Consider the following 22112-nt stretch of genomic DNA (forward strand, 5'->3'; position numbering starts at 1 on the left):
TGGATGTGTTACTACTGCCTTGCCTTTCCTTCCTTATCTCTCTGGGTCACCTCCATAGCTCTGAGAAACTGAATTTGCATCTTAATCCTGCAGTGTGACTCCAGTGCTCTGTTGCCAGCCTCACAGCCAGTATTTCTGGCATGGCCTTGGAAGAAGCCCTTGAATAAGACATTTTCTGGAATTGTTTCTACCTATCTACCTAGGTTTACTGAAAACATTGCTTTTTTTTTTTTTTTTTTTTTAAACCTTTCCTATGGTTCTGACAAACTTGCTCCAAAGTATTTATTTACAGTCCCTGTATCCCTAGAGGAGTACGGTAAAGTTTTACATCATATGGCTGAAAATAAAGCAATTGTCTACCAAATACTATATTCCTACAATTAATTATATTCATCAGATATAGTATGAGATTTCTACCTCCAAAAAATGGAAGTCTTTTTTTTTTTTTTAAACTAATTTCATGAAAGTATGAAAGTTTGGCAGCCATCTCCAAAGATGATTACATATTTCAATTTGAAACAACGTCTACCTAATCATTGATTTTTGATCTTCTGAATGGCTTTTGTTTCTTTCTAGGTGCGTAGACCTAGTTTAAGAGGGGGATTTGTATTTTCACAGCACTTTTTATTTTAGCGAACCATCCATCACCAGTCCTACTTTCAGCGTCATTTAGATTTGAAGTTTCCATTCGGATAGGCTTTGCAAAAAAGAAAGAAAGAAAGAAAAAAACTACACACACACACACACACACACACACACACACACACACCTGTAAGGACATAAGCATTTCACAGCACTATATGGGAAATGCAGCAGATCTGAGTGGCACTCACTGATTTTCTTTAGCATTTTGATTATGTGGGTCTGAGTTCAGATGAATCAAAGCAAAAAGAAAACACAGCAGGCATGATGAAATCAACCAAAACTGCTGAAATGGTTGGGCTGAGCCCACAAAAATGGTTTCATTCTCTGAGACTAGAGGATGAAACTGGGGCCTAATTCAAAAGGCAGCTTCTGAGGGCTATCATCAGTCAACTCCTCAAACCAAGAGATATTTTTCAACAATAGGTTTAGTCTTTATAAGCTCTAGCTTTGAACAGACTTCAATAAATGACACAAAGTAAGTTCATCTCTATAAACAGCAGGACAAATGCACCACGCCACTTTTTAAATTACATAAATTTAATCCCTACAATGTTTGTACTATATTGGTAACTGACATGGGTGGATGAGGCCAGTGGTGGGATAAGACCCAAATGAAATATTTTTAAGACATTTTAATTTAATCAACAATCGGCTCAGGAAAGAGAGTGCAGTCGGGAAAACAACTCTGACCTTGTACAGACACAGCTGTTTCTATTCTCTGTTCAATCTTTTGTCCTGAAGCTTCTCAGAGCCTGAAAGTGTGCTCAGAAATTTGTTGTGTAAATGCCATTTTCAAAGAAGTATTTTCTTCATTTGTAAAGCAGAAAGACTAATATTTGCCCTACCGAATTCACAGGAGGCTGTGTGTATCCAAGGAGATCGTATATGTATAAAAACTGGAAAATGCAATTGATACGGAACGCTCTATCATTACTGTGTCCATGTGAGAACATTCTTAAAGGGCTCATGGGCTTCACAGCTGCTGACTGCTACAAGGCAATTCAAGTACCAGGTAGAATACTTATTCTCAGTTGCCTGGAAAACAATGAGATTTCTCTCTCTCACAGACACAAAAGTATTCTACATAATTGCCATTAACTGTTGACCGCTTTTGCTTTCATGAAATATCAGGTAAAATATTATTCAAAAGAGTCTTTCTGAAGCTACAGTAATTATAAGTATACTGAGATCATGTAATGTGAATAAATAACAGTTCGTTTTATTAATAGGTTCTAAAAATGTTTCTAAAGACCAACAGCCCTAGAATAGAAATGCAAATGAACAATGACCACTATACTTTTCCCATTTTCTCTTTTTAAAAAGAAAGTCTGCCTGAAATACACCTTCTATGGCTCCTTTCCTATCAGTTGCAATAATTTTATATCACAAAACCTAAAATTAAATTATAAACCAAGTTGTGTTTTCCAATATTTTTTCATGTTCATTTCACATAACATGGTTTGAACTTCTTTTTCTTATTTTCCAGAGCACCTAGGAAAGTTCTAGATGAATGACAGCTTCACAATAAATTCTTCCTGTGGTTGATTTATTAAGAACAAATAAGCTAATATTAATTATAAACTGCTCATATACTGCAGCATCTACTATTTAATGTTCCTAGAATCTTCTTTTTAAGAATGGTAATAAAAGTTTGCAGAAGGCTGGGTGCAGTGGCTCACGCCTGTAATCCAAGCATTTTGGGAGGCCGAGGTGGGTGGATCACGTGAGGTCAGGAGTTAGAGACCAGCCTGGCCAACATGGTGAAACCCCATCTCTACTAAAAATGCAAAAATTAGCCAGGCGTGTTGGTGTGCACCTGTAATCCCAGCTACTTGGGAGGCTGAGGCTGGAGAATCGCTTGAACCCGGGAGGCAGAGGTTTCAGTGAGCTGAGATCATGCCACTGTATTCCAGCCTGGGTGACAGAGCAAGACTCCGTCTGAAAAAAAAATAATAAAACAAAACAAGAAAAAAAGTTTGCAGAAGTGAAATTTTTATTAATCAATCATTTAATGGGAACACTTTCTCAAATTCAAAGCTAACTTCAGAATTAGAATCGGTAAGCCAGAAATATTTTACCTTTATATGCCAATGAGTAATTATTCCATACAAAAATGACTTTCATTAGACAACACATGACAGTCTTCCTAATGTTAGAGCAACGCTATCTTTCATTTCTTATACTATTTGTTTAAAATGCATATGTACTATTACTTTAGGTGAATATCCTATTCTTAGGCAGTTGAAATTAAATTTCTTCCTGAAGAGTTTTACTAAGCCTGACTGAACAAATGAAGTATCATTATTAAATACGTGTGTGATAAAGATCTTGGCCAGTCTCAATTTTACAGGTAGCATTTTCAATGTAAGTAGAGGAAAATCAGCACAAAGTCCATCTCCCTTTTGTATTAGGAACATGGCATTGCTTAATTGCCGACAACCTCAATTTACTAAGTAGGAAACTGTTAAGCATGCATCATTACGTTCCTTAGGACACCTCTTCGAGTGGACGTAATAATTTATTATCAAGTAGGTCTAATTCTTCATTGATTTACAAAGTGGCGATAATACTCCATCTAACATAATGCTTTGCTAGGAGGAATCCCAATCCAGGCACTAAAATATTTACAGCCTTCCCAGGAGGAAGTGGGATGCTGGTGGTATTCTCATTACCATAGCTAAGACAATGGAGGGGTTTGCCTGAGGTCTCCTGGCAAGTCAGCTATTCAGGGAGCAGAATCCAGGTCTCCGGATGCCTTGCACACAATCACGAAAGCATAGAACTCTCAGGAGAGTTGCCTAAACCACGTGTCCCAAAAAGAAGAGGGAAAATGATGCCCAGGACGCTCGCTGCAGAATCCCCACAGTGCAACCGTGTCACTGTTTCCCTCTGACTGCACATAAAGCACACCGAAGGGTATCAAACAACATAAAATCCTAATGGTGCCCTTAATTAGGAGGGACCATCGCTCCAACTCCCTTACCTCCCACTGTCCAAGCTAGCAGCCCCAAATTCCTCTCTGGGGTGACTAATCCTGAAACAAGACATAGTTACAGAAACAATCTTTGGCTTACAAGGGACCATCAAGCTCTGATGATGATGAAGTTTGATAGCAATAATGTCAAACTTTATATGGCCATAATCCAAGTTTACAATGATACATTAAGCCATAATGCTACTATGTATATCACCATAAACTCAGTTTATGGTGATATAAATAGTCATCCTAATGGCATTAACAGCAGCACTCAGTGGAATCACAGCTGTTGAGTACCGCATTTATGCTATTAGCATTGCTATTTATATCATCATAAACTTAGGTAGTCAAACTTGTTACATATGAATACAGAGGAAAGATGGATATCCCCACTTTATGCCCAAATCGCGGCTCCTGTACTGGAGGCTTTATGGCTGTTCCCCTCCTCTAAGTTAGATCTGCTTGGGTTACGTGATGTTTCTGTAGGAGCCACAGAAGAGCAAGTCTGATTGCAGCATCTTCTGAGCAGCCTGGAAACAATATTTAAATGGGATAAGAAAGTGCAAGCCATAGCTGCCATGCAAACTTACTGTCTCCTTGGCAGCGCAGAGGACCCACACTCAATTTGGCTTCTGAGCCTTGCCGGTCAGTATCTCCAACCACCACTTGGCTCACTGGCAGGTGATCTTTGTACGATAAGAAGCCAGCATCCTTCCTCCTGGATCACAGGGAAAGACAGAAAAAGAATGAGGCGGCTGAGTTAGAAATATGAATTTTCGGCTAGTTGCTTAAGGTGTCTAATGATGACATTTCAATAATCGTTTGGAAGTTTACTAAGTAAAGCCACAGTTACAGAGTTGTTCTCTCTCTTCCATAGGTGGTCTCATAGAACATCGATCAGAAGCCCCTCTGGCATCTTTGTCCTCTGGAAAACAGAAGTGACACCCTGATTTCCAGAGATTCACAACCATTATGCTGCATACTCTTTTAGGTTGAGAGTACACCACAGCATGGCAAACCCTGAGCACACATGCAGAGTTTGCTGCTGTCACGGAATCAGAAGTTCAACAAAGTCAACCTGGTCACTTGAATAATATGTGAAGCAAAACCCTCTTTTAAAACAACCTTTGTCTCTTTCATGGCTTTGAAGCAGTTCCTTCAGAAGTTTTCTTCCCTGTTGTACGTCAGTTAAATAAGGGACACCTTTTGTTCCTTTCTCTCTTCTTGTTTAACAACTGGAATAGTTTATGTGAAGTTTCCAACACAGAACAGGTGTTCAATAACTGTCTATTTCCATCTACACTGAAGAGTGGAGCTGAGATTTGAGCCCAGTTGGCTTTCCTCCTGAGTTTGTTCTTCTGTTGACTCTATATTTATCTTGTTTCAGGTCTCCCAAGTCTACCCCGTATCCACCCTAAATGAAGAAGGACAAGGCTAGTTGCAAAGTACTGACTCTAGAATGGAGCACAGAAACCCAGGAGGGGTTCCTGGAGATGGGCTTAAGCTGAGTTATGTGCAGTGAGTTTTGGGGCCTGTGCAGCAGATTTCACCTTCACGGAAAATCAGTGCCCCTTTGTTCCCTTTTCCTGTTGCTGTGGCTGAGGGATCCCTCATTTGGGGCTGAATGGGTGAGAGACACAAAGCAGTGTGATGTCGTTCCTCAAATTTACCCTTTCAGATGATTTTTTACATGGTTCAGTCTGAATAGAAATAACAACTTTGAAAATGCACATAGAACTCGGCCGGGCGCGGTGGCTCACGCCTGTAATCCCAGCACTTTGGGAGGCCGAGGCGGGCGGATCACAAGGTCAGGAGATCGAGACCACGGTGAAACCCCGTCTCTACTAAACATACAAAAAATTAACCAGGCGCTGTGGCGGGCACCTGTAGTCCCAGCTAGTCTGGACGCCGAGGCAGGAGAATGGCGTGAACCTGGGAGACAGAGCTTGCAGTGAGCTGAGATCGCGCCACTGCACTCCAGCCTGGGGGACAGAGCGAGACTCCGTCTCAAAAAAAAAAAAAAAAAAAAAAAAAAAAAGTGCACATAGAACTTATCAGGAAAAAACCCACCCTGATTTTGGATGACAGGAGAATGACAGAGTTCAATAATTTAAAGATTTGACATTCATGTCTCTTGGCAAATAGTGCAGAGAATGGAGAGGAACCAACTTGGAGGCCTGTCTTGAAAATGCTATGCCGTGTGGAGCCGTTACTTATACCTCTGACCTTCTTGAATGTCAGTGAATATTTGTTTCCTCATGTGTCAGGACCCATAAAAACCCAGGAAGGAGTCACAGAACTTGGCCAGAGGGTCTCAAAGAGATGCATTATATACTGCCTTAGTTATTTCATTGTTTTCAAAATGAAGGGTTTTTAAAAAATAATTATTTATCAAATCAGAATTAAGATTATGCAGAAAAGCACTGTGATTCTTACTGACACTGTAGCTACTAAAGACTAGGCCTCAAATATCTCAGTGGAATATTTTACAAACCTATCCTCTTTTATTAGAAGTCCTATGAATTACAATCGTGCCAAAGAGGAAACAAAGCCTTTGATATTAGATTTAATATTTAGTGCTTGTTAAAGGAACAATAAATAAAAGCACCCTCTAACAGCATACGGTAATTTGACAACCTACTAGAAATGATGGAACTGAAGGCTGAGATTCAAGTTATTACTTAAAATTACATGACTCTAAATCAGAGCTCTGCAAACTAAGTCCTGAGACCCGAATTCTGTCCATCACTTCTTTTTGTACGGCTCAAAAGCTAAGAATGATTTTCACATTTTAAATTGTTTTAAAACAGAAGAAAAAATAGTATTTTGTGATGCTATAAGATTCAGTGTTCATAAAAAAGTTTTATTGAAATACAGCCACTTTAAAAAATGTATTGTCTATGTATGATGCAATTACAGAGTTGAGAAGCTATGGCAGAGACCACATGACCCTCAAAGTCTAAAATGTATATTATCTGGTCCTTTCTAGGAAGAATTTGCCAATTCTATCTCATAATGGGGCATAACTGTCCATTTTTGCTTTAGGAATTTACTGAGCAAATATCCCACTGACTATCATGGTAGGCAACTGTTGTGTAATTCAATCAAGTTTCCAAAGTTGAGCAAGGGGTTTGGGAAGGGACAAAGGAGGGGACAAAAATATGTACTGAGAATAAATGCAAAGAAACATGCAAGAGGAAAGAAACCATCTACACTTCAATTTATTTATTGTAACAGTGGGAAATAAATTTAATTAATAATAAACTTTTAAATTTACTCTGCATTGTATAGCAGGCAGTCATATGTCAGCTTTGGTACAAGTGAGCTCTATCCTGTAGGAAGAGAAGGTGCTCTGCCAATTGTGGCTACTCTTCATTGTTTAACTGTTCCAGCATCTATAAGATAGTATGGGTAATTTTATAAAAACAAGATCTTTAAATGGTGGAATCTCTATGACATTCTGTAGTTAAATGAATAATGATCATGAAAATCTGAAAGGTACAGTTCAATGAATTTTTACACACACACACACGCGTGCACGCTCACACACACACAACCCTGTGCAACCATGACCCACATAATGATTTAGAACAGCTCCAGCACCCCAGAAGCATCCCTATGCCCTTCCCAGTTAGTATACCCCCTCAGAAGTAACCATAACTTTGTCTACTGCCATCATAGATGAACTTTGCCTTTTCTTGACCTTTATGTACATGGAATCACCACGAATTCCTTTGTGCCTAGTTCCTTCTACTCAACTTTAAATATTTATTTATATGATACAAAAGATTGTATCATATAAATAAAACATAATACTACACAACAATGAGAATGAATATTCTATTGTCATTTGGATGTTTCCACTGTTTGGCTATTATGAATAAAGCTGCTATGAACGTTCTTATAGATGTGTTACTTATTAGTATTCATTTATATTGAGCATTTACCTAAAAGTAGAAATGCTGGGTCATAAAGTACACAAGTTTAACTTTAGTGGATAATTTCAAACAGTTTTCCCAAGAGCATGTACCAATTTACACTTCTACCAGGGATGTATGAAAATTCAGGTTGCTCAAGATCATTGTCAGCACTTGGTAATGTTGGTTTATTATTATTATTATTATTATTATTATTATTATTATTATTTGAGATGCAGTTTCGCTCTTATTGCCCAGGCTGGAGTGCAATGGCACAATCTCTACTCAGTGCAACCTCTACCTCCCAGGTTCAAGTGATTCTCCTGCCTCAGCTTCCCGAGTAACTGGGATTACAGGTGCCAACTACCACACCTGGCTAATTTTTGTATTTTTAGTAGAGACAGGGTTTCACCATGTTGGCCAGGCTGGTCTCAAACTCCCCACCTCAGGTGATCTGCCCACCTCAGCCTCCCAAAGTGCTGGGATTACAGGTGTGAGCCACTGCTCCCAGCCAGTAATGATGGTTTATTTATGATCAGTGACAGTGTACTACCTTCTTATGAAACTAGTGCTAGGAGAAAGCATTTTTAAAACAAGTGTTTGGAAATATTCCAATTATTATGTAATTGTGTTGCCCAAATTGATATGTGTATAACTTTATAGGAATTCACATATCTACACAATCTCATAATTTGGAAACATAACTTTTAAGTGTTTGTAATAATTTTATAAATGTAGACTTTTAGTAGGTTTTGAACTTAAAAAAATGTTTAATAATAAAAGCAGGCATTACTTAATTATTTTGCAAGAAATACTGATTAACATCAGGGATGATAGAAATTTATAAGCCATGTTTTCTCAAAATGTTTGCATTATTGGTCAATGATACTGAAAATTTAATACCGTGATTCATTGAGTGAGAATGATAATCATTAAGTGAGATAGTGTACATTACTCCCATTTTACTGATGAGAAGAATGAGAATCAGAGAATTTATCTTTTAAAATCGAAGAATTTTTTAAAATCAAAGAATTTTTCTTTTAATTCTCATTTATAGGTGAGGTGAAAATTACCTTTTAAAGATATATTTAGCTAGCCTGAAATGATGAGGTTATTTGTAAGTCATACATTCAAAGATATCTGCAATGTTTTATTCACATTTACCCCTAATCTATCAACATGCCATACTAAGCAAAAGAGAATTCTAGAACTACCTCATGCCCAAATCAACCAATGTTTTTAATGATATATTGAAGTTTATGAGGTTGCCGTATAGCTAGTAGTAATAACACTCAGATATTCCTTACCCAATCAACAAAAGAGGGAAAGAATTGTCAGCTGAGAAAATAATAAAAGGAGAAAATAGTATAAAGATGCCTCCTTGGTCACTTTTGACCCAAGATCTAAACAGGGATCCAGAGAATGTAAAGCCACAAACAATGGCATGTGAAACTCTCAAACAGCAGACTCTACATTAGTTGTGGAAACTAATTCATGAAAGGCAGTAAAGTGGTTTAACTAGCACAAAGTTTCTGTGATCCTACAGCACAACCTACACTTTTTTTTTTTTTTTTTTTTTAAATTTTAGAGACAGGATCTTGCTTTGTTGCCCAGGCTGGAGTGCAGTGGTGCAATCATAGCTCGCTGTAGGCTAGACCTGGATTCAAGGGATCCTCCTGCCTCAGCCTCCTGAGTAGTTGGGAGTACAGGTGCATGCTACTATGCCCACTGTTTTAAATTTTTTTTTGTAGAGACAGGTCTTGCTTTTGCTTTTTTGCCCAGAATGGTCCCAAACTCCTGGCTTCAGGGTGTGAACCACTGTGCCTAGCCTCCACAAACAATTTGGGTCCTGGAGAGGTGGTCCTCTGAAATACCTTTATGATGTCCATCTAAGCATCTTGCGTGAATCTTTTTGCAAGCAAAACAAGCCTTTGTTGAAAGTTATGATCCTTACAGATTGAGGTCAATCTAATTTAGGGAGATATTCAGTAACTATTTATCCTGTTAGAATAATAAGTTATACATTGGAAAAATTCTATCATCCATTCCAAATAGGCCCTGAACTAAGATTCTTGCATGCTATTTCCATCAGCATTGTTACTCAAGTAAAGCTTGATTCTATGGATTTTGTTTCTCTAACATGGTGTTACTATTATTTCCCTTCGGTATTGTTTTTCTGAAGAATCTGTCTTGCTCTGCTGTCTTTCCTTGACTTTTTTATTGTGCTGAGAAAGCAAACAAGCCTCCAGGCAGTTTAGTCTTGTCCTTAGCTTGATGAAAAAGTAGAAAAAAGAAGCCCTAAAGAAAAATAAACATCCCCAGTTTTTACAATGAGCCTCCTCTTCTATCAAATATTATGAAAATGATTATACTGAGTTTTCCTATACAATAGTTCTAGCAGAGTAGAAGGACTTCTCTTTTGTGAAGTTTTAGGGGTATTTAGTAACCCTTAAAAAATGTATACGCTGTGTACTTTCATGCATTTCCATCACAGCATCACTCAAACTAGACATTTCTGGACAGAATTCAGGAAGTCAAAGTTATAGCTACAGAAGATATCTCACAGAGAGAAGTACAAATACAAAATAAACACATGAGAAGAAGCTTAATACTATCATTCATTAGGGAAATGTAATTAAAACTACACTGAGATGCTACTTCACACTACCAGAATAGCTATAATCAAAAGGAGAGGCAATAACATGTGTTGACAAGGATTTGGGGGAACTTGGGAGGTGGGCTGTAAAGTCATGATTCTCCTATCTCAGCTTCCAAGTAGCTTGGATTACACTAAAGTGCCACTGTGCCCAGTCATTTTTGAAAACAGTTTGGCAGTTTCTTAAAAAGTTAAACATAGACATACCATATGACTCAGAAATTCTACTTCTGGATATCTCTACAAGAGACATGAAAGCATATGTTCACACAAAGCCTTTTAGGTAGACGTTTATGGCAGATTTAGTCATAAGAGGCCCAAAGTGGAAATAATGCAAATGCCCACCAACTAGTGAATGGATAAAAGTATGGTATATACGTACAACGAAATATTATTTGACAATAAAGAGGAATGAAATCTGAATACATGTTGCAACATGAATAAACCTCAAAAACATTATGCTAAGTGAAAGAAGCCAGACAAACAAAAAAATCACATATTCTAACTTTACTGATATGAAAAAGCAAATCTACAAGGACAGAAAGGAGGTTAGTGGTTGTCTGGGGCTGGGAGTAGAAACAGAAATTCCTGGTAAACAAGAATCTTATAGGGATAATGTTAATGTCCTAAATCGGGATTGTGTTGATTTGTTGCACAACTCAATGAATTTACTAAAAATTTATGAAAAAATACTGTACACTTGTACAGTTAATTGTACAGTTAAAATTGATGAATATTATGGTATTCAAATCATGGTATTCAATGGTATTCAATGAGGTTATTAAAAAAAAGAACTGTAGATAGTCTCAAATGCCAATTGGCAATAAGGTCCAACAAGTCTTTTGCACACATCTCACTGGAAATAGTAGGGTAATAAACTACAAAGTGGTATATTTCCTGGCTTTGGTGTCTTCCACTTTGTGACTATGAACCAGGGACTACAAAATCTTTACTGACTCTGTTTTTAAGGGCTTTTACTACCTTTAAATTTATATCACTATATTTATGTATTCCATTGACCTTTCTTCCTGGATAGAAAACACACCTTTCTTTGATACCCATGCTTTGTCTGTTTTCCTCACCTTTGACCTCTATATAGACATTCATTAACAAGAGTCAAGATATTTAAATGGCACAGAATGTCCCACCAATTTCCTCCATGTTTCATTCTCTTCTTCATTTCTTATTTAGAATTTGTCTTTTGTATCCTAACCTGAAACATTTGTCACTTTTCCAAACTAGCTTTAGGGTCTGTGCCTCAATCACAGACAAACAAACATTCTTGGTTTTTCCAAGACAAGCTTAACAATAAAATTCTGTTTGACTGTCAACATTTGTCATTGCAATATTCTGAAAATGCCAATATTTTTAGCATTAAATCTGCATCTCAAGGATGGCTTCTAAACATTTTGGAGTCTTTTGTATGATTTCTGGTTCATATAATTAAGTTCGTTTTACCTATAAATCTTTGTATCTCTTTTCTCCATCTTTTTTTGTTTTTAAATGGGGTTTCACTATGGTGGCCAGGTTGATCTTGAACTCCTGACTTCAAGTGATCTACGCACCTTGACCTCCCAAAGTGCTGAGATTATGGGCATGAGCCACTGAGCCCAGCCTCTCTTTTCTCCACCTTTTCTGCCTCCTAACAGTCATCCTCAAATACACTGTACTTTTTCCACAGCAAGTGTTCAGAAAAGGTAGGTTAAAAGGTAAAAACCTATAAGAATTTTCCTGGAAAGTTATTTTACTAATAGCTTACACTAAAGATATAATCAAAAGGAGAGGCAATAACATGTGTTGACAAGGATTTGGGGGAACTTGGGAGGTGGGCTGTAAAGTCATGATTCTCCTATCTTAGCTTCCAAGTAGCTTGGATTACACTAAAGTGCCACTGTGCCCAGTCATTTTTGAAAACAGTTTGGCAGTTTCTTAAGAAGTTAAACATAGACATACCATTAATCAAACTAGACATTTGATTATTTCTATTAAAGGATCTTTGGGTTGTTCCTATTCTTTCTATCTCTTAAATAAAAATTCACATCCAGGCACAGTGGCTCATGCTTGTAATCCCAGCACTTTGGGAGGCTGAGGTGGGAATTCAAGACTATCCTGGGCAAGATGGTGAGACCCTGTCTCTATAAAAAATTTTAAAATTAGCCAAGCATGGTGGTGTACATCAATACTCCCAACTACTTGAGAGGCTGAAGTGGGAGGACTGCTTGAGCCCAGGAGGTTGAGGCTGCAACAAGCCAAGTTTACATCACCACACTCCAGCCTGGGTGACAGAATGAGACCCTGTCTCAAAAATAAAATAAATTCATAACTAAAAAATCTTTAAAAAGTTTAAAACAACTTAAGAAAATAGACTCTACCCAGAAATAAGATGCTGCTTCATGATTAATACCAAATACTACCTAATTGTTAAAAGTGTATATCTAATGTTACATAAAAAAGGATAGGATTTTCAAGAAAGTAGATTTTAGGTACTGCTGGTAAAAAAAAGAAAGGTAACCATATGATGATGGGTATGGTAATTTGCTTCAATGTAGGAATCACTTTTATATACATATGTGTATATATATATATGTATGTGTGTATATATATATAAAGATAAGTATCTCAAAACATCATGTTGTACAACTTAAAACGTATACAATTAAAAATAATTTTAAAATACACCTAAAAAAAAAAAAAAAAGGATAGGAAACCTATAAACTCAAGTCAAAATTAGTTTTTGTTAAATATTTTTAAAAGCATGGAGAATTTTTGTTTTATTGTATTTATTTTGTTCTCAGCTCCATCTTCCTGTATCCTCTCTGCTATATGCCCTCTGTCCAAGTCTCTACTAAAACCTGCCCTCGGAGAAAAAGGTGACAAACCTTAAACCTTCTACTTAACAAACCAGTGAAGTAGAAGCAATGCCTTAATGAGACTGCCAACAGGGTTCATGGGAGGCCATTGTTTTGGAGTAGGCCCTGCAGTAGGCCCCACCAACTTAGACCAAACCAACATGCAGTCACTTGTGCTAGGTGCCACAGAACTAACCTGAACTTTGAAACCCATCAGTTTTCCAAATAACAGGAGAGCCATAGCCATCAATCAGAAGGGGCCCCGTTTGGCTGGATGTGGTGGCTCATCCCTGTAATCCCAGCACTTTGGGAGATTAAGGTGGAAGGATCGCTTGAGCTCAGGAGTTCAAGACCAGCCTGGGCAATATGGTGAAACCCTGTCTCTACCAAAAATACTAAAAGTTAGCTGGGGATGGTGGCACGCACCTGTAGTCCCAGCTACTCAAGAGGCTGAAGTGTGAGGATTGCTTGAGCCTACGAAGTTGAGGCTTTAGTGAGCCGAGATCATACCACTGTAGAGAGCAAGACGTCGTCTCAAAACAAAAAAAAAAGTGGGGGGAAGGGGACCAGTTTTCCTGAGCTGGCATGATAAGAGATCCCCCTGTTTTAACTCTACAAGTAAAGTAACTTTGAAATGACAAATCCACTTTTTATTCCTTGTTTCTGCTTTCTTTCTTCAGACCTTTTCTGCCTATAAAGCCAATCTCCTTTCCTCAGTGCGTTGGGACAGCCATTCTATTTTACAGAGTGAGGTGTTGCCCAATTTGAGAATTGCTAATAAAAGCCAATTAGAGCTTTAAACTAATTTTTTATGCGATCTTGTCTTTTGACAAAGTTCTAAAAATCAAATCTCTGTGAATGGTGGAGGGTGAATTGGAGAGGAACATTCCCGGCATCACTGAAATGACTATGAGGAAGTGATTCCGTGTTTTTAAAAGGGAAGCCCATGGGCTGAGTTTGCCAGTTCCTCTACGTTCATTTTCAAATACCACTTTTATGTCAGAAGTTAAAGCCTTTGTTCATAGAACAAACAGGGGCTGGATCATCAGAAGGGCAAATAAGCAGTGGGGCCCTCTGTTCACACCCCTCCTCACTCTTGCCTTGGTGGCCCTTGGGTGGGTGCCATTAAACACTTCTCATAGTGTCCTTACCCACCATTGACTGTTGAGTTTTCCTCCATGGAAAGCAGGAAGGTAGTGTTGCTAGGAAGCAATGAGAGTGATTAAGAAAACAACCATCACAATTAGATCTTCAGAATCCATGCCTATGTCCCCAGTGAAATCAAAGTAATTACAGATTCAATTACTGCTTTTCAGTGAGAATAGTTTAGGCCTTTTACAAAATGTGAGACAATCATCTGTTCAATTTAGACTTCTCTTAGAAAGCCCTTGTTACCATTTTGGGATTCTTTGCAAAATGTTGTTCTTTGATTTGCCTTTCTGGAAAGCAAGTTCCCTGAGGGCAGATATACTGTTTCATGAAACTTTATACAATCAACACAAAAGTGTTTATTTAAAGTGGATTCAAATAAAAGTGGCTGGCTCCATGTGTTTCATGATTGAATAAATACATGAATAAACATAGACATTAACTAGGCACAGCTCTAAAATAGTTATCCATATGTACTTACTATCCATGGAGAGAGATGAAAAAACCCCAACAATAAGCCTTTCTTATATTGGAGTTCCTTGAACGCTCTTGAAATATTTTAGTATCTTTTTTTTCTGTACTTGGGATTTATTACTTCTTTAGAAAGTAATATTCAAAAAAAAAAAAAAGAAGATCCATATCTCACTAATGTAGTAAAAGGGTTACAAGACTTAGATTTGCAAAAGTGAACCCTACTTTGGCTCTGCCTCTATGTAAAAGTAAGTTGGTTAGTTTATCTGGGCCAATATTTCTTCACATAGATGTGCAGTGTGAGTCCTTTGAAGACAAGACTTTGTAGTCCTACACAGTTTTCTCGCAGGCCATTAGAACAGTAACCAGCATACGTTTTGGGAGATTATCGAGTTATTACCCTCATTTTTCAGAGGTAATAGACTAGGAATAAAACAATGCCTGGACTAAGGTACTGAACCAGTTAATAGCTGAGCTAGAAAAAGGCAGATCAAATCTCCAATACTCTAGAATTTAAGAAGGAAAGATGCATGTTTACATTTTTTAAATTCTAACATAATTTCAATGTATTTCCTTTAAATGATATAAAAATTTCTTCTTTTTATCATATAGGAAAATTGTCTCACTGGCTTGAAGACTAATTTGGACTACTTACATTTTACTTTGTGCATCTACATTCATATTTTCCCTAAGCAGGAGTTCCTTACATTTTTAAAATCATGACTCATTTGCATGATTAGCAGAGGGAATGCTTGATGTGTAGCCTCTTTGCCGTCTCCATGTGTTTTCATATCTAGCGATTAATGGCCAACTCCTGGCATCTCAAAAGTAGTCAAGGGGAAAATCTTCCCTTATAATGGCCCAGTATATCTTTTAAAATTAGAGTGAATAGCTTAGGACTTCTTGGTGTTTCTGAAGCTTTATTTATAACCAATAAATAAATGCAGAAATTGGAATGCCAAGTGCACCCGGTCACTTATAACTCCCCGCTGCTTCTGCACAGTTCACACCCCTCCTCACTCTTGCCTTGATAGCTCTTGGGTGGGTGCCTTTAAAGGTTGCTCATGGCTGGCTTCGTTCCACACATTCATGTTTCTTTCCCTTGAAACTAAACAGGGATAGTCCGATGGTGATGATGGTTGTGGGCAGATGGAATATGCTGACATCTCAACTCTGCAAATAAATCTTTCCTGCTGGTACTATGAGACGTCCCCAGGAATTGCTGGGCTTCTCTTATGTCACCCAAGGAGGGTAACTGGGTGACACGGAGAGGGAAGGCATTCAGCTTTGGAATGTGAGGGTACATGACACCTTAGTCTAGTTCACAGTCTGCGGAAATCTAATTTATGACTTCTTTTTGGATATATAAAATTTTCTAAACCTGGACAATTTTTATAAATCAAGTCTTTATCTAATTTACTTTCTATATATTCCTTCACTGTTTCCATAGATATCAACACTCATGAAAAACAATAATCAGAGCCCCCATTCCCTAAATTTTTGCTTAAATACCATGGTTAGCTCAAAAGAGCATTAGTCCTGATGCGTTTGGCCTCAGAAGGGAGTACAATGTGCTTTGAATTTTAATTTTGGAGATTTGGCCATCTTAAAAGGTACTGTTTTTCAATGATACCAGCATTATCTTTTAAACCAAGAAGGATTGTTTTTTTTTTTTCTTGATGCCATTTCTAAAGCCCCCTCCAAGTAACACAGATCCATATAAATGATTCCTGTATTGATTACTGCCACGATCTTTTCTCTACAAACATCACATCATCTTTGAGATACTTTGTTATTCCCACTTCAACTCAGCAGGTCATTGTGCTCCCCTAGTGGATACAAAAGACTGATTTGAAGGTGGAAATGGTTTCTTTTACCCATCTCTGAAGTCTGTAAGGCCCTTAAGATGATCGATATTTGTTTTTATGTTATCAATATCTCGAAGATGCCGTGGGACGTAGGTGTTTGAAAAAGGCACACCACCTCAGCTACAACAATGAAAAGTACTTACTCTTCAGGGTGAGGTGGCCCAAATAAAAACAGAATTTCAAAATATCTCTCAGTTACTGGGACTAAACGCAAGTCAGAATGCAGCCATGGAAAGAGCCTTGAGATCACTGTGAGTGTCAAGCATGAAAGAAGAAGAATGAACCAAGTAAGTTAAAAATACATGATCTAAAAATCTGAGAGAACCAAAAGAATTCTGTGTACTATAAGCCAAGGGAACAGAGAGCTTCTGGGGGAGGGGGGGTGAGGTGGTAAATTGTGTTAAGTATTGCAAAAATGTCTGGTATCAAAAAATTAAAGCAGGCACATCAGCTATATCAATATGGAGCTCATCGGCGGACGGGACACAAAGGGATCTAGTAGCGTCATGAAGAAAAAGTTCAATAGCTGATAATTAAATGGGAGATGAGAAAGAAGAGGCAAACCTTAAACTCTTATTTAAAGTTGAAGTGAGAAATGGAAGAAGCAATAGGGCAGAAACCAGAGGAATTTTAGCATTCAGCAATTTTGTATATAGACTGGGAACTGAATCAATTAATATGTTTTATCCCATATGTCTGTCATCAATTTGCCAACATTATTTTCCAAGGTTGGCAGTCAAAAGTCATGAATATTACTGCCTTATGTGTATAGGCAGCATAGAACTTTGTCCAGAAGATGCAAAGTGGCACATGATCAGAGACGTTCTGACTGACCGTTGCTGGGGAATGAAAGTTACACTCCAGGGTCCTCTCATTTCAGTTGCAGTGAACAAGGAGCACCCGGGCCTCCTTCTCCAACTCAGAATCAGGCACATGGCTTCTCTGAAATAGGATGGCCAATATATTAAAAGATTCTTGGGCTTGTACCTTGGAAAAAATGTCTGAAAGAGGAACTAACTAGATAATTTCACGGTGAGGTTCAGTGCTTTGTGGTTAGTTCCAGCCAGCTGGATCTTTGATCTGTATTGGTTTGGAGAAAATCAGAAATTCAGCAACCCACTCAGGGACATTCTAAAACTTCAGTTAATTAGATTTTAATAAACAAGGTCATCTCTATTGGCAAACTTACTCTGTAATTTAGAGGGCGAACCATTTATGATGCAGTCCAACTTACACAAATTAAAAGATATAAATCCTCCCCTCAGAAGTGGGGCAATAAAAATCTATCACCCTTAATCAAGAGAGAGCAAATACCTCAAAGAAAGGAGTAAGGAGCCTACACCTATCCGGCTAGGTAAATCTTGACCAGTGAAAAACTCAATTTAGCAATTTCACTTTTTTTTTTCCCAGAATAAATAAAGCGTCTGAGTATCTTGTTTGTGTGAGTTTATTTTTCTCTTGTGAGGATCCAGAAGGGGAAACTGCCACATGGTTTTGCAGGGCAGAGTCTCCAGGTTGCAAATAATCTGAAAATAGAAAAGGGAAATCATACAAACAAGTCCGAGTCATTTTATTTCCTTGAGGTGAACAAAATCTTGATGACCAATTCTAAATTTAATACTTAGAGACTGTTGGATTAGTCCGCTCAGGCTGCTGTATTGAGACACCGCGGATCGGGTGGCTTAGATGACATTTATATTCTGGTAGTTTTGAAAGCTTGAAGTCCAAGATCAACATGCTGGTAGAGTTGGTTTCTGGTGATGCCTCTCTCCTTGGCTTGTGGAGGGCCACCTTCCCACCGTGTCCTCATATGGTCTTTCCGTGAACTAAAGTGGAGAAAGGAACCTCTCCCGTGTTTCTTCCTCTTCTTATATGGGCACCAGCCCCATTGCATTAGGACCCCATTCTTGTGGCTTCATTTTACATTTTACCTAAATAATTTCCTTAATGACCCTATCTCCAGATATAATCGCATTCGGGGTTAGGGCTTAACAGATGAATTTTTCAGAGGACACAATTCAGTCAATCATGGTTGCATATAAGATTTTATATTGGGTTTTAGAAAATATAAATTCTGAAAAATGGTAATACATTTCTGAGGGGGAAGAAAAAAAGACATTTGATCTTCCAAGCAAGGGGTCTGGGTGATAATTTCACGGGTGTATTAATACGTAACAGTGCCTAAGCTGTCCACTTAAGATGTGTGTACTTCCCTCTAGGAAAGTTATAGCTCAAGAAGGAAACTGCATCGTTGGCTTATCATGGCTTTCTAGGACACAGTAGAAATTTCCAATCCTGGGCTCTTCACAATAAGAGTCCAAGTTACCATTTCAGCATTTCACGTGTCTGGGTGTTGTATCAAACTTGCCTCCTTGCCACATAAACCATGTACTGTTCCTCAACGTGATTGTTTACTTTCACACATTCCTCTGTTTGTACATGTTGCGCCCTTTTGTAGGATGTCTTTCCTCTTTTCTCTGCCTAATGCAATCCCACTCATCCCTCAGGCCTTGTAAAGTTGTCATCTCTTCTATGAAACTCTCCCTGACCCCTCCAAGATCAATTAATTGCTTCTTCCTCTAGGAAGAACTGTATTATCTATAGAAAACAGAACTGTATTTCCCATAGAAATTGACTCACATGGATAATATAGTTATGGTTGACATAGATCGTTAATTTTCTGGGGCCTTGGTTTCAGATATTTATCTCTTTGTCTCTACAGTACATTCTTACCATGTATCCTCCTTTTTGGATTGAGTCATTTGACCAACAAAAAAATCTAACTCTAATGATGTAATACTCTTTATAATTATGTCCTCTTTACTGCAATGTGACCTTCTTGAGCAAAGATTACATCATTTTGTAGCCGTAGAACTTGACCTCGATATTGTAGTGGTAATAACTCTGTATTATAAGCAAATTTCACTTTTCTAGAAGCAGACACTTCGCATTGTGAATTAACCACGGTATACCTTATTGTCACATTTGTGTTGACATAAATAAGCGATTGGAAGGCAAGATTTTGAAAACATAATTTATGACATCCATATTTTCCCTGGTAGGATAGTCTTCTGTTTAAGAAAAGGGACTCTGATGTCAAACTGTGTTTACCTTCTATGTCCTCTTTGTATGTTGGGCAAGTTCCCTAACTTATTGTTAATTTCCTCATCTATTACAAAACTTTTTGGATGAAATTTCAACAAATTAATGGACTATACATTACTTAGCACAGTGCCTAGCACATAGCATTTGATCAATATTAAATTAAACCATGTGAAATTGTCAATATTCACTTAGGTGTTTATACACAAAAATATCAGTTTCATATGGTTCAAGCTAATGTTAACTATATTAAAATTATCATTATCACTTTCCTTTACTGTCCAACAAACAGCTCATAATAATTTCCTTTAATACTTAATATGATGGGAACACAAATTCAACACATATATAAAGAAGGCTAATTCTGCTTTGGGCTCATGCTTTTTCCCAGGTAATGAAGGATGATTTCCATCTATAACAGGCAAGAGTTCAAGGCAGGGATGGGCAGCTCACCAGGTCTCCCACCCTTCCTCTGAGCTTGGCTGCCTCTTGCATAGCTTCCTCAGCTTCAAAATTAATTCCCAAAGCACATAGACTAACATTCTAATTCAGTATACACATTCTAACTATATCAACCTATGAATTTCCTTAAACTTGTATCCACAAACTGACTTGAAAAAGTACTCATAAACTTGTTATCACTTTCATATAGAATTTGCTTCCTTAATAATTCAACAAAAATTTACTGAGTGTCCACTACTTTCCAGGCACTGTCTGGTCTGGTGGCGAATGTAAAGATTAATCAGTCCTAACTCTAATCTTCAAGGAGCGCATAATTTACTAGGCTTTTCAATGTTTCTTTAGTTTATTTATAACAGTAATTAAATTAATACTCTATTCCCCATCACAGTACATCAGGGATCTATCTGTTTTGTTTCTGTTTCTTTTGACTACTCTTCTGTTGCCTTTCCTACTCTCTTTCTTTCCTAGTATTGCAACCCTACAGTTATTTAAGAATAAAGTTACTCCCTTTGAATAATTTTAATCTCCTAATTTAATTCCTTTAATAAAGTTCATATTCATTTAGTTATAGGCATCCTTAAGGGAATCATGCATTTTTATTATAATTAGAGAATGAATATTCGATGGCCAAGATTCTGAAATAAAAATTATAATGCCAGTGATGAAAATGAACAATATCGAGAATCTTTTATTACAGAATTACCAATGAGAATAATCTGCTGGGAATAACTAATCTGTTCAAGCTGGCGAAAGCAGTGGATGTGGAAGTAAATGTTTTAATATTGCCCAATATAAATGTTCTCTCCTTTATTTAATGTCTTCTATTGGAAAACTGTAATAATGCCATTCCTAAATACAATGCCCTTTTGAGAAGGTGAACAATGGTATTAGTTCACAAGCCCATTGCTTAAAATGTAACTCAGTGGTGTGAGATGGAGAACTTCTTTCTCCATGTGTAACTTTTGATCGTCTTGTGCATTGTTGCTCTGGGTATTGGTTAAATAACCACACTAGCTCATTTCAGGTGGGCCTACAAGAGATTCCTATTTCTCCAGGAAATGTCAAATATTCCTGGTGTAGCAAATAAATAGATCAAAAGGAAGCAAACTATTCAGAAGAAGGTGGAAGAGAGTGAGATACATGAATTTTTTCATTTGAGTATATCCTAGTTATAAAAAGAGATATAATGTTGAGGGAGGCAGGAGATAGAAGTTCAGGACAGGGATATAAAATCATTACTAGATGGAAAAGGAGCCAGGTAGGAGATCTCTGACATGAATAGGTCAGATTTGAGGGGAGACAGAATTGTATAGAATCAAAAGATACTTGATTCAGAAGGCGTTTTACAAAAAGGGAATACATTGCACTTATCTAATCTATGTGCAATTACCTCTCTGTGTGTAATTTGTGTCTTGAGTTAACTTCACCAACTATGTTTTTTTTTTATGTTCAATAATTTCCTGCATGCAGGCTTCTACTTATCACCATGATTTCTGGGAAAGAAGGGAAGGATTTATTTCTAGGGCATAAAGAAAGAAAGAGAGAGACAGAGAGAGAGGAGGAGGGAGGGAGGGAAGGAAGGAGGAGGAAAGGAGAAAGAGCCTAACGTAATTGGATACAGCATCTTTGGCAGAGAGAGAGTCCCGGGGCACCACAGGGGGACAGCATAACTCACTACCGTCCACTCTTCTCTGGACCTCAGGATGTTGGGCTCATCCTGTGTTTAGCTTACTTGGGATAGGAAATGATACTCCAGTTGATGCTGGAAAACACTGTCTATGACTGTCACTATTGTACAATTACAATGGATAATACACTGCCTACTACTATCATTATTGTGCAGTGTTCTTTGTCCTTGTCTGCCTGGATTATTCTCATATTTGGCAGGCTGATTTCTGGCAATCCAAGATTTAAAAGGTGTTTTCATTGAAAATACCTGAACTTTCAATAACACCACTGCTGGAGTCAGTACCACCTCACTGGTTAATCATCTCACCATTTATTGAGTTCCTTTGC

The 22112-nt window shown here is 37.7% G+C and overlaps 1 protein-coding gene across 1 annotated transcript in view; it reads right to left on the reverse strand.

Moving 5' to 3' along the window:
- CNTNAP2 (contactin associated protein 2) overlaps positions 1-22112 on the reverse strand; it is a 2167939-nt gene that overhangs the window by 440919 nt on the left and 1704908 nt on the right. Inside the window, exon 15 of the mRNA XM_031664956.1 lies at positions 4213-4340. Within this exon, the coding sequence (XP_031520816.1) occupies positions 4213-4340 (128 nt within the window). The remainder of the gene's footprint in view (positions 1-4212; positions 4341-22112) is intronic.

Source organism: Papio anubis, chromosome 4 (assembly GCF_008728515.1).
Source record: "Papio anubis isolate 15944 chromosome 4, Panubis1.0, whole genome shotgun sequence".
Taxonomy (NCBI): domain Eukaryota; kingdom Metazoa; phylum Chordata; class Mammalia; order Primates; family Cercopithecidae; genus Papio; species Papio anubis.